General features: G+C 35.3%; 1 protein-coding gene across 1 annotated transcript in view; it reads right to left on the bottom strand.

Annotated features, from left to right (window-relative positions):
- Window positions 1–14,063, bottom strand: part of brwd1 (bromodomain and WD repeat domain containing 1) — a 69,363-nt gene that overhangs the window by 13,684 nt on the left and 41,616 nt on the right. Inside the window, exons 24-35 of the mRNA XM_051678949.1 lie at window positions 10,429–10,545; window positions 10,222–10,329; window positions 8,887–9,011; window positions 7,424–7,506; window positions 7,202–7,313; window positions 7,055–7,116; window positions 6,128–6,283; window positions 5,854–5,974; window positions 5,638–5,763; window positions 5,050–5,119; window positions 4,925–4,978; window positions 2,830–2,955 (exon numbers count right to left, since the gene is read on the bottom strand). Of these exons, the coding sequence (XP_051534909.1) occupies window positions 2,830–2,955; window positions 4,925–4,978; window positions 5,050–5,119; window positions 5,638–5,763; window positions 5,854–5,974; window positions 6,128–6,283; window positions 7,055–7,116; window positions 7,202–7,313; window positions 7,424–7,506; window positions 8,887–9,011; window positions 10,222–10,329; window positions 10,429–10,545 (1,260 nt within the window). The remainder of the gene's footprint in view (window positions 1–2,829; window positions 2,956–4,924; window positions 4,979–5,049; window positions 5,120–5,637; window positions 5,764–5,853; window positions 5,975–6,127; window positions 6,284–7,054; window positions 7,117–7,201; window positions 7,314–7,423; window positions 7,507–8,886; window positions 9,012–10,221; window positions 10,330–10,428; window positions 10,546–14,063) is intronic.

Raw genomic sequence — 14,063 nt, forward strand, 5'->3', positions numbered from 1 at the left:
ACAGTATTTTACTTGAAGTTATAATAATATAAGCAATAAGCAATATAAGCAGTACACAAAATATGTCTTTATAAAAAGAGCAAATATGTCTTACTGCATACCAATTGTTTGCATACAGTATTCCAAGTGCTCACTTTTTAATTAATCAATAGTAGCCTTTTTTATGCTTTTTATTTTTGCCTTTTTTTCTTTTCTTTTTTTACTAAAGACAATGTACAAATCAAGAAAAAAACAAAAACACTATGTTATTTAGAATAACCATATCAAATAACCAGTCACAACATATTCTATAAATAACATGTGTAATTCTTTCATTTACATGTTATATTTTATTTCAAACAAAGTGTAAAGAAAGTCAAGGCATCACCTCCATTTTTTAAATATTAAATGAGATAGGACATCATACCTCATATCTAAATTAATTTATAATATTTTTAAGCAAATCCCATTTATGTTCACATTCCAGACTTTTATTATTACTTTTAAAAGTTACTTTCTCCATTTGGTATATTTCCGAAATCATTTCTCTCCATCTTTGAAACTGTGGGGTTATGGTTTAAGCCAATTTTTTGTAATCTGTTTCAAAGCTGCTATCCTGATTACCCTAAATATATTTTGTTCAGTTTTATTTCTTAAGGACAATGGCATTTTCCCCAAAATAAGGTTTTCTTGATGCATTTCTATTGTGCAGTTAAATATTAAATTAACCTAATCACTTTATTCCAATAAGTTGTCAATTTAGAGCACTCATATAGAATTTGACTGTAATGAGCCTTTTTTTCTCCAAAATTTCTCCAACAATACCCTTTTACCATGCTACTGTATTAACTTTGAATAACAAGTGTTATAAAAAATCTCATTTGTATCTTCCAAGCATATTGCCTCTAAACACTGGATTGAATAATATGGAATGTATTATATGATATTTCTTCCCAGTCTTGCTGACTAATTTTTATTTTTAATTCATTTTATACAGAGTGTCCTGACTCTTTCAAGTGCACTCTTTAAAATTCCTAACATTTTTATTGGATTAGTTGTATTGTATGTATCAATTATATAATTTATTAATGGATGAATTTCCTTTTTTATTTTTTACTTTAACTTCTGTTAATAAATATTTTCTTACCTGTAAATAATTAAAAATAAATACATTTGGAAGCTCATTTTTGCTAGGTTTGAAAAGGTATCCATTCCTTTATCAGTGAACAGTTGGTGATATATTTTCAGACCTCTATCTGCCCAAAACTTAAAATGTATTATCTAATCTATTTGGCATGAAATCAGGATCTTTAGCAATTTCTTGTATATTAACTATATGTTTCTTAATTTTATTTTTTATCTAACTAAATTCTAAACGTACTATTAATACAAATATTATCTACTGATTTCAATTTGTTGCCTTGTTTGGGTAGGAACAGGGATATACTAATAGGTTCCCCCATTTGATACATTTCCATCATCCTCCATTTCACTTTAGATTCTTTGTTCATCCAAATCAATATAGGTTGAATTTTGGCAGATTTATAATAATTTATTAAATTTGGGAATTCTAGTCCTCCAAGCCTTTTTGACTAATTCTAGGTTTCCTATTATCCCATGTATTTACAAAGTAGTTTATTCCATTGTCTAAAAACACTTTTTGATATACTAGCTGGTAGATTTTGAAAAATAAACTTAGGAAGAATATTCATCTTTATAGTCTCTATTCGTTTTGTAATCAATAGTAGCCTATATTTATTTGTAATAGTTTTGAATGATATATAAAGTTTCCAATTCAAATAAATATAAAAGCTTTTATATTTGAAATAAATTTAAGCTTTTAAAATTAATATTTCTCGTGAGATTTGGCAAAATGCAACTGTTTTTTCACCCACCCCTTAGCGCATAGTACTGTCATTTTAAAAAGAACGTTATTAACCGTTCTTTTATTTAGTTCAAACCAGTTACCATTTGGAAAGGAGGCTGCAGAACTTCTGAACTGGAATGAAAAAACACGAACCGAAATAAAAAACATTTAGTTTTTAGTCCCTGTTAGTTACTTTTAAGTTTTATTCCACTGTGAAGGCCTTTTCTTTGAAGTTGTAACAAAGCTCAGAAGGAATAAGAAGGAAACTTAGCAGCTGATCGAGCAGACAGTCTTTGGCCTCACCCTCAGAACAGTGTGTCAACGGTTATTGATGCAGTTTCCTAACCAATCATTTTCCATTCTACTGTTCGTTTATACATAATAGTGTAACTCAAATAACTTCACTTGCTCTAAAGGTGTTAGGATCACTCTTATCACTGTTAATATTAAAAGCTAAATCTATTCTAAATTTGATTATCCATTCATAAATCACTGAAGATAGTGAGTTAAGACTATACACGTTTAGACCCCTGTATGTTTAGTTCTAAACCTGAGGTAGGTCATCCTCTCCCTAACTATTTTACACATTAGTATTACTTGACTATTTAAGTTTAATCCTGTGCTTTCCATCTACTTCTCAGAAGTACTGTTCTTACTATCAATAGAATTATACATTTACAACAATTTTAAATGGAGTCAGATATATCTTATTGGAGTCAGATTTTTTTAATGGAGTCAGAAAAGTAATTAAATTACGTCATCTTTCAACTGCTTTTTGTTCAAATTTTTGGTTCAAAATAGCAGCGTAGGCTTCCAGCCTTACAAGCGAATTATCGTAGGCAAAGTTACTCTATAACGGTGGACAAATAATCAAATTCCAGAGTCCCTAAAATCTAATACATCAGGTGAAGACAGATGAATAGCATATTGACCTAACATATTGCCACTGATTGTCCTTATGGGTCAAAGCAAGGGAGACTCACCGGATATTCGGTCTGATCTACGGCATCCCGGAAAGGCTCAGAGTCCTCACACTCAAACATATAGTCCAAGAGATGCTTGCAGTGGCCCTTCCATGCGTCCCTGTCATGCACAACCTCAAGTGTGGGCTGCAGAGACCAGAAGCAGCAGTGTCTTTAACACATGCAATTATTTCATTTGCTCAAACTGCTTCATTCCTTATAAGTGGTTGAATCTCACGAAGCCCATCAAAAAACACCTCTAGATCATATTTCAACCCAAAACCAAAGGAACTAATTATATTTAGCAATAAAGAAAAAGCCTCTTTTGCCTATGTTCTATACTATTAGATTATAAGGACTATTAGGGATAAAAATTCATGAAAAGTATATCACAAAGGAATAGTTCACGCAAAAATGAAAATTCAGTCATTGTTTAATCACCCCTGTGTGGTTATAACCCCATTTGACTTTCTTTTTCTTAACACAAAGGGAGAAATTGTTAAATGTTGTACTCAGTCATACAATGGCAGTTTATGGAGACCACTTCTTCAAGCTTCAAAAGGACACAAAAGTATAAATCAGAAGTCTAATAAATTATTGTATGCGACTCATGCCTTATTCAGCCACTTCCATCTCTCTCAGTTTGAATTCCGAGTACTCTGGTTCAACCAAATAAGCCTGGGCATAGAAATGCATCTCCTCTTCGACTTCAAACTCTTCAGACTTGTTTTGTAAGTTTGGTTCTCTGGTTTTTGTATAGCTGGGTTGTGTCCTGTAGTTCTCGCTTGAACACCTCATCTCACCACGGGGGGCTGTGCATTCTGTTGTTCTTGTGCACTCTCGTGTACGTGCACAAGAGAGCAACGATCGTGGAATATTTTCTGTGGGCTGTGAATCGATTAAATTTTTTTAATTAATTGCAGTTTTCTGTGATTAATCATGATTAAATTATGGTATATGATACATTATAACAAAAATCATCATAATTATTATTATTTTTGTTTTTGCTGACAGACACATTTTTAGTTTTAATCTTTGATACAAGTATATGTTTACATGCCATAAAATCAGTGAACATTTTGTAATTACAGTTAGGGCAAAATCTTCTGCCGTTTTCCAGTGGACATTTTTTTAATAATAGGATCAAATGGGCAGACACAATTCAAATCAAACTTTATTGACAGGAGAAATGTAAGTGTACATTGTCAATGCATTAGACACTGTACATACAGATAAAACACACTGAATGCTGAAGTTTAATTTGCTGAAGATTTAAATCTCAAAACGATTATTTTCTCTGGCTGCCATTCAGTCGCTACAAGTACACATGGCAGTAGCTTGCTGAACGGACAGGTCCTGCAGTCTCTATCATGAGCGAGCGTTTTCAGGCGATGTGAAGAGATATGGCAGCTTGCCCGTATCTCTTGATTGCCTGATTCACCACCTGCGGGTGAAATCTCCAGTCTCCGTACAGTAAATCCACTCCCCTGTTTAATATGCTTGTGACATGCATTGCACTAAATAAGCATGCGCTGCTCCATACAATTAGTTTCTGTGCTATGATGCGCAATCGAGCGTTCACCTCCTTTAAATTTATATATGGCAATTTTAGCCACAGAGAGTGTGAAAAAACATTAGTGAACTTTCGCCCATCGCACAAAGATGCCTGGCAGCCAGCAGTTGCCCTGCCCCCACCCTAATCCTAACAATATAGAGCCTGTGGCTGAGTAGCCTGTCAGGGAAAACTTGGGACACCTCTCCAATCTCCAATCGTGTGAAGTAAAAAAATAATAATAATAATAAAAAAAAAAAAAAGACGGATACTGCATTAACTTGCGTTAATTTAACAGAAATTAACACATAACATTTCCCAGCCCTATAAATCATACATTAGATTTCAGTTTGTTTTTCACCAAACCTTATTGTATGCCTTCAGAACAAGGCACGAGTCTCATACAATAATTTATTAGACTCCTGAATTATGCTTTTGTGTCCTTTTGAAGCTTGAAGAGGTGGTCACCATAAACTGCCATTGTATATGCAATGGCAGTTGCATTTTTTTTATATGCATTTATTTTGTGAGATTCACTCAAGTACTAAGTATATCTTACTCTACCTGACGAAGTCTTTGTCTTGCAGAGGTTCCAGGTGCATCAATGTCATCCAGGTCCTGAAAGCCACATTTGAATCAGTCTCACGTTTTCCAGAAATAGACAGAGCAGATACAGGCGGAACACTCACCTCATCATCAGAGTACTCCATGTTTTCTACAGCATTGTAGATCTCCATAATATCTGTACAGTGAGGTTTACTGTGAGCAAAGAAACACACAATACGCTCTTTAAGTTACAAAGATCTACTAATTTCCCAAAAATGTACTTAACACACACTTAAAAATGCACAAATGTCACTGAATTTGTTAACATATTATTAAAGCAAGTGACATTTGTTTGTTAAGTTTTAAATGATAAAACAATAGATGCACTGGTCAAAAGACAAAAAAAATATTTGTACACTTTCTGGTTGTCAAACTAGAAACCAGAAGAGTGGTCCATTTTAAATGTGATGAACTACACTTGTGGTTATGCTGCAAGAACACCTGTGTGAACCTGAGGGGATCTCACTTCATTCATTCACTGAAAAGAATCACCTTGACCTCGGCTGGATAAAAATTAAGAGCAAAAGTAATTTGTTTGCAGATGCAATTTGCTTTGATATTGTGTTATATTATGCAGAGACATTCGTACAAGTGTGACTTCAGTTGACATACTTTTTAGGGCCACTGTATACATCACAAATGCATTCATGCCACAGATGTCAAGGACTAACCTTATGAACTTCAAGAGAACATTTGTTATGATTTTGGCAGATTGTGCAATCTTGCTGCGGGGCTCATTGAAGGTCTTGGCATTTTGTTCAATGTGTTTTACATCCCAGATCAGCGCAGACAGCCTCCTAAAAAGAACCACAAGTTAAACAACAAACTAAAACCAGGCAACACAAACACTAATAGCAAATTAGAATGGTAGAATTAAAGAGACGCACCTGTAGAAGTTGTGCTTTAGCCGCAGTTTGATGGTGTTCAGGTCTGTAGGATATGCAATGATGGTACAGTATGTAGGATACTGAACAAGGTCCACTGGACCAGAGAAAGGTGCAGTGATATCTGTAGAAAAGGACAGAAACTGACATTTGATATGGCAGAAGGCCCAATGAAGAAACCTGTCTCTCAAACACTAACTTGATTCAAATGGATTTAAGATAAATCTGGTTGAAGCAAACAATCAAACCCAGAGCAATAACAGCCTAAAATACAGACCGACAGTGGTGAGCTGTTCAATGCCTGCAATGATGCGTGCACTCTCTGCCTCTCGTCCCCGATCGCCCCATTCAGCCCCCTGAGGTTTATACAGGATTTCAATCATCTCCTCATCCGTCGCCGGCACCCCTGCACCCTCCGACTCTGGCTGTTGAGCTGCAACAAAGAAGCCAAAACAAACCTAAAACATCTTTCTGTTAGATATGTAATAATACTAAATAAATAGATGGAGGCAGTCATGGCATGCAAAAATAGGATGTCAGGGTAACAGTAATTTCTCTGATTGCTGGATCAAACTTGAGAATCGTGGGTAGTGCTGTACTTCTCAAAGATTGGCTGTAGTTGCTGCAATAATTATGTCATTTGTGTCATTATGTCAATTACTCAGCTACTATTGGTTCTTCATTAGATGGTTGTGGTAGGAGCCATCGTAGTGCACAAATGTGGCAAAGAATTTCTGACAGACAGAACGCTGAAGATTCATTGCTTAGGCAATTAATCAGACTTTATTGAGCATATCACACTAAGTGACACCAATGTTCCCAATGCTAAATATAAGGGAATCGTTTATTTTAATTGGTTCATTTACATGAATTCTCAGAAAGAACAAAAACTCTTATATTATTTGGTTTATCCAGTGCTATGCAAGAGAGCGAGCACTGTTAAGGTGATCGCGTACAATTACTCCCTTGACTCCATTGCTGCACTCGCAACACAGTGTGACAAATATGGTGTTTTGTGACACTACAGTGCTACTCGTTGGAAAATGTAGCTCTTTATTGGAAAAGCTACACTATTGCAAAAATAGCTGAGCTACCGTCATGCTACTGAAATTTTATTAGCTTTGCAACTTTTAACTAACTACTCCCCAACACTGGTGCTAAGAATGACTGAAATAAGAGGACTTTTTTTTTTTTTTTTTTTTACCATTTTCAGGAATAGATTCCACATCCCATGGACTCAGCTTCTCTGTCTCACCATTGTCCCATCTGTAGAAACAAGAAGTTACAAATACAGTCTCTGCCAAAAGGCTATGGCTTACCCTCCAATATTTCAAACAAATTTTGGGCTTACTTGACTTTGAAGCATTGGAAATGGCTGTCAGGATACTCAGGCTGATAGGGCTCCTGACAAATTATGGTCCCAAACCACCAGGCATCATCGATCATAGAGCGAAAGCGGACATCTACAGTAACCAAAGGATGAACACATGGACAGATGAATCTACATGTGTTCTACTTGTGCAGATCATTGAAGAATTGCATTTTGATGCGAGATGTCATGTCGTTAGCTTACTTGGCCTCCACACTCTGTTCCGTGCCTCGTCGTAGCTTTGATGCAGCACCAGGAAATCAATTACATCTGGCATATCGTGGTATCTAATGAAAAACAGCACCGGAACATTTCTGAATCAATCAGTTCTGAAGTCTTTATGAAGCTTCCATAAAGAGGTGATTTTTCTTTGAATCACATCTTGCCAAAGAATGTTCATAAACGCATGTAAATACTAGGGCTGGGAAATTTAATGCGTTAATTTCTGTGATTCATATTTTTTAACGTGTAAAAAAATAAACGCAATTAATGCAGTATCCTTTTCTTTTTTTACTTCCTGAAACTTCACGCGATAGGAGAAAGGTGTCCCGAGTTGTTCCTGGCAGGCTACTCAGCCTTACATGCTTGGATTAGGGTGGGGGTGGGGGTGGGGTTAGGACATCTGCTACCTGCCAGGAACAAAACCAGGCACTTTTGTACAATGGACAAAACTTCAATGTTTTTCCCCACTTTCTGTGGCTAACATTGGCATGTATACATTTTCAAAAGTTGCATGCTTGGCTCATTTGCACATCCTAACACAGGAACTGACTGTGTGAAGCAGGGCATGCTTATTCATTGTGCGTGACTCATGTCCCGGGCATAAAAAACACAGGAGCGCATTTACTGTACTAAAAAATGAAGATTCTTCATCCACAAGTGGGTGAGTGATACGGGAAAGCTGCTGTATCTCTTCACATTGCGCGAAAACACTCACTGACTTTCATCTGAACCCGTTTCAAAAGCGAAACCTGAGGAAGACCGAGAAGGACCTGGACTTTCAGCAAGCTGCAGACAGTTCTACTTGTAGAGACTGAACAGAAGCCAGAGAAAATTGTTTTGTGATTTTAAACTTCATTAAATGAAACTTCAGCATTCAATAGTTGTTATATCATTATGTATAGTGTCTAATAATGCATTTGCAATGTAAACTTAAGTTTATCTTGCCAATAAAGTTTGATATGAATTGAATCTGCCCATTTGATCCTATTATTTAAATAAGTCCACTGGAAAACGGCAGAAGATTTTGCCCAAATTGTAATTACATGTCCACTGATTTTATGGCATGTATCTATACGTGTATTATATATATACTTGTATAAAAGATTAATACCTGTAAATGTGTCTAATCAACTCTAACTGCAAAAAAATAAAATAAAAAATAATATATAAATATTATTATATTATATTAACTAAATAAATACAAAACCTATATTTTACATGTACATAGAAATTTTAATTATTTTTACAAACAAGAAAACCATTTCTTGCAAGTTCTTTGAGACAAAGTATAAAGTAAATATATTTATGATCATTTTTTAATGTTTGATGTAATGTATCATGTACCATAATTTAATCACGTTTAATCACAGACAAATTTGCGATTAATTATTAATATTTTTATCGATTCAAAGCCCTAAGTAAAAACCTTTTCAGTCTGAACTTACTTTATTGAGAAGGATCTGTCTGTTATTTTGCCTGTTCCAGGGTCGATCTGGGTCAGTTTCAAACAACACAATGTTGGAGGGCACACTTCATACTTGATCCCTGTTATTTTCACAAACTCTTGGTCCTGGTTAAAAAAATAAATAAAATGATAAAGAAATACAACATAATTAATTTAAAGCCAAATACAACGTAAACAGTCAAAAATATTTATTGAAAGACAAATGCTTATAGCAAGCTTGTTTTTACACATTAGCTGCGTTTCCACTGTCGGGCCAAATGAGGGCATGCTAGTGCGTGCCAGGGCCAGTTGCGTTCCCACTGTCACTTCCGGGACTTCATATTGCCTCTTTGGGGCTTTGAGGCCAACGGCCAACAACCTTTGGCCCAGCGATTACCCTTGGGCCAAACAAGACCAACTGGGAATTGAGGCAGGGTCAATATCAAAGGCGGAGTTTCGCCGAACTTGCTAGGTTGTGTATCCAGCACGCAACGATACAAGTTCGGGAAAAATAAAAACAACACAAAAAAAGTACAAATCCATTAAAAAGCACAATGGACAAAGCGGTGCCCAAAGAAATAACTTTTTATGGTTCGAAATCATGGACAGTATGCTGGGACACCATGGCAGTTACAGTTGGTGAGCTGTCAATGCTAACTTATCTTGTTAGCTAGCTAATATTTACAAACGATATAAACTCGATTTTCTAGATAACATGATTCTTTAGCTTGAGATTCCCTCTTGCTTGTGAAATGGGCGGGGTGTGACGTTGGCACCAGGGCGGCGTATTAAGGGTGGGTTTTAGTGCAACGCTGTGGGGCTTTTGGTTCGATGGTTGGAACACAGATCGATTTTGGTCTTGAGGCTCGAGTTCCGAGGCTATTGGCCCTGGCTGGCCAGTTGATATCCCTGTCTTGCACTGGACCGATAGTTGAAAAGCGGCTATTGTAGCATTCCGAAATGTGTCCAAACGTGTTGCTGCAATGTGCGCTATTGCAGAAATGAGAGTAAAGTCATCTTCTATGGCCAGTTTTCTCTTTCATATCAACTACGGACATGACAGAGCAACAGTTTGAAGAGAATCTCAGTCCCACGGATTGAAAACAACCGAAAAACATGTTTACTCTGCTAGATTCTCCATTTGTATAAGCAGCAATGAACAAAAAACAAATAATCCTTTTCATATCGTTAAAAAATAAATCTCTTTTTTTAATGTTCAAACCATTATTCTTAATTGTCATTCCCCCACTATACTGTAAGTCAATTTAGTAAGACAGTGTCTGCAAAGAACATAAATGTAAACACAGGTCAGTTCCCAGCGTTGTTTTAATCTTACTCTTAACTCCATCTTCTTCCATGGCTGTTTGTCTAGGTTAATGGGGTACAGGCTACTCCTACAGACCGCATCCACATACGCCTCATGACCCTGACGAAAATAGATGACCTGTGAACAGAGATAGAGACATAAATAAGGGACATTGGATTGTTCACATACAGAATAACGTCATTACAAAATATGAGATGAGAGAAATGCATTCAATACCTCGTCTCCCATTTGAGGGACAAAGGGAGACTTCCTGGGAATGGCATCAGTGATCCACGCTGAGGGACGGAACTCATTTGAAATCTCTCTGTTAATGGATGGCCTTGGTTTTGGGCGCTAAGTTTGTTAAAATGACAGACATAAAAAAAAAAGGACATTACAGAGTGTGGGGGTTGGGTGGGGGGGGAATCTAGCAATAAGGGTTGTCATAATACAAAACTTTAAGCAGTTAATGTCAAAATAAGTGATTTTTTCTTATGTGGGTTGATAGTTAAAGATATAGGCTTTAGCAGATCTTTTACATTTTTCTTCCTCAGTCCCAATGCAATTTTTTGAGAACGAGTATGAGTACCGATACTTCATTTTTGGTACTCGCCGATACAGAGTCCGATACCTGTTTGTTTGTTTTTTGTTTTTCTAAACTCCATATCAACAGTTCATTTCAATTTTATCATTAAAATGGTGTTTAAATAAATTCAATAATAATAACTATTATTATTAATAGTAGTAGTATTACAGTTAATATTACATCATTTTACTGTATTTATATATTTCTGTCATACTTTTTTCCTATAAATTCACCTTTAATTTTGACAGAGCTTTTATTTTGAAGTGTTTCTGTGAAGTTTTGACCAAGGAGCTCGGACATTATGATGGCAGATTCCCACTCTGGAAAAGCCGGTCCATTTCAATTTGTGGGCTGAATGTTGTGTATGAAAGTAATGACATTCGTACATCAGATGGTATCGGTTTTTGGTATCTGAGCATTTTTACCAGTAAAAATGTACCAGTACATGAGCGCGGTATGATACCATTATCGGGACATCCCTATTGTAAACAAAATCCATAAAATGTTTAAATGATCAATATGTAGTAAAGTTTATCAAAACCTATTTGTTGGTAGAGGGTGTGAAGACATGTTTGTTCTTCATCCAGATCTTTAGAAGGAATTTATGGCCAGACTTTAATAAACATTAATTTAATACCTATATTAATGTATGGTAAATAAACAGTATTAAGAGTGTTTAGCTTTTGGTTTTTCCATGTTAACATGTTACTTACATTGAAAGTGCTAGCTAGGATCTAATATATATATATATATATATATATATATATATATATATATATATATATATATATATATATTATATTATATATATATATATATATATATATATATATATATATATATATATAAAATTAAAAAAAACAGGGCACTCTGGCCCCCAGAAGAAAGCAGCTAAGAGCCCTGAGCCCTAATATCATGGGTGACTTACATCATTGACAATGGCAAAAGCTGATGATAGTAGATGCAGACCGATATAACAGTTTTACCAATTAATCGATACTGATAGTTGCTTTTTGGAACTATCAGTTATCTGTAAAACATATATGCCGATAGTTGTCAATATTTTGTTTCAATTTTTCCCCCTATTTTTTTTATTTCGTTGTTTTATTCCCCATCAATAAACCTAATCTGATGAAATATATAAATATAAAACACTTCATCTGCTGAATCTATAGGCAATAAAAAGCTTCATTTGGTAAATACTTACATACAGAGCATTGTAACGGAGCCAAATCTCTGTTAATTCAAAATAAGAGTCGGCGGTGTATTTCAGGCTTGTTTAAAGTAAGAAATCACACGCTATGCACCAAATCTTAATTTCTCTGGTTATTTTTGGGATTATGGTTGCACAATAAACTACTTTCAGTATTTTATTAATTTTGCAGCCTCAATGTCTGTGACCTTCACAGTAAGGAAAGATTAAGATATTATTCCATCCACCTTATTTTGCAACACGGAAGCAAGCATGCAGCAGTTCTGATGTCATTGACTGCAATGTAAATAACTAGAAGATTAATAATAACCAGAATTTAGTGATATGGGCTTCTAAACTATCACACAACCACAGGATGTACAGCAGAATAATATGCCAATGTCGAATAATTTTCTAACATCAGTATTTATAGTAAAAGAGTACGTAGATCATTCACTTGTTGCTGTGTGTTATTGAAGAAACAATAATAAAATCTGCTTCTTACTTTACCGAGAGTGATGATGCCGTGTTTCTTGTCTCCATGTAAACCTCCATTCAAATTTTTATCTGCAAAATTTCCGATGATGTCTTTATTTAATTTCCAAACACGATGTTTCATAAGCCATGCTGAATGCAAGATCTGCGTGTCTATATACACCGTAAAGAAAGTGGGAATGTTCTCTAACAATAAATGAGAGAATAATGCATTTATTATTTTGCCAAAATGATAAAAAATGCAGTTTTGGTGCAAAGAAAGTTGAGGCAGCATATTCCCAGCTGCTTTCTGCTCTCTCCTGACTGTGTAAAGTTTGCGGTAGCTGTTACAGATGGAGCGGAGCATTTCAGCACCTGATCTCTCATTCATTCTGCCTGTGCTACAGCATGTGGTAAAACAGTTCCAAAATGCAATAAGCAGTAAAATTACATGCGTTACAAACCAAGGCGTTCATGAAAATAATAATGAATGATAATAATATGATCATGTGTATTGCCAGCCCACATTATAAAGCAGTATAAATTAGCATTTTTGTATTACTGAAATGGCTGCAGGTGGCTTATACCGGAAGAGGTCCACATTCAAGGTGGATAATGGCAGCGCCCTAGTCACACTGAAAAATAAGATGGATAGATCGATTTTAAAAAACTATCAGCCGATTAATCAGTTATCAGCCTTTTCCACCACCTTCGTTATCATATCCACTTTCGGTCGACCACTAGATCAGGGATATTCAATAGTTTCCAAGAGGTCCGGTCTCGATATTTCCATCCCACCAAAGGTCCGGACAATAATAACTTGTATCATTGATTTCGTTGCCATTCTGACTAATGTCAATGTGTTAGAAATGCAAATTTTTTAGAATAGTTATTATGCATTTCCAAGTTGGCAGCAATAGTAGCCTACTTTGTAAAATAAGAAAACAATAATAAATCTAGTCAAAAAGTCTCTTAATAACTAGGCAACAATGATGACATTGTGAACCAAAGGCAACCAAAGTAGTGGACTATGGAGGATCTTCTTCCATTTATATATATATATATATATATATATATATATATATATATATATATATATATATATATATATACACACACATACACACACACACACACACACACACACACACACACATAGTTGTGCTCAAAAGTTTGCATACCCTGGCAGAAATTGTGAAATTTTGGCAGGGAAACATTTGGCATTTTGGCAAATATGACTGATCATGCAATCATGTCTTTTATTTAAGGATAGTGATCATATGAAGCCATTTATTATCACATAGTAGTTTGGCTCCTTTTTAAATCATAATGATAAAAGAAATCACCCAAATGGCCCTGATCAAAAGTTTACTTCCCCTTGAATGTTTGGCCTTGTTACAGACACATAAGGTGACACACACAGGTTTAAATGGCAATTAAAGGTTAATTTCCCACACCTGTGTCTTTTTAAATTGCAATTATTGTCTGTGTATAAATAGTCATTGAGTTTGTTAGCTCTCACGTGGATGCACTGAGCAGGCTAGATACTGAGCCATGGGGAGCAGAAAAGAACTGTCAAAAGACCTGCGTAACAAGGTAATGGAACTTTATAAAGATGGA

The sequence above is a fragment of the Myxocyprinus asiaticus genome, chromosome 39, assembly GCF_019703515.2.
Source record: "Myxocyprinus asiaticus isolate MX2 ecotype Aquarium Trade chromosome 39, UBuf_Myxa_2, whole genome shotgun sequence".
In the NCBI taxonomy this organism is placed as follows: Eukaryota; Metazoa; Chordata; class Actinopteri; order Cypriniformes; family Catostomidae; genus Myxocyprinus; species Myxocyprinus asiaticus.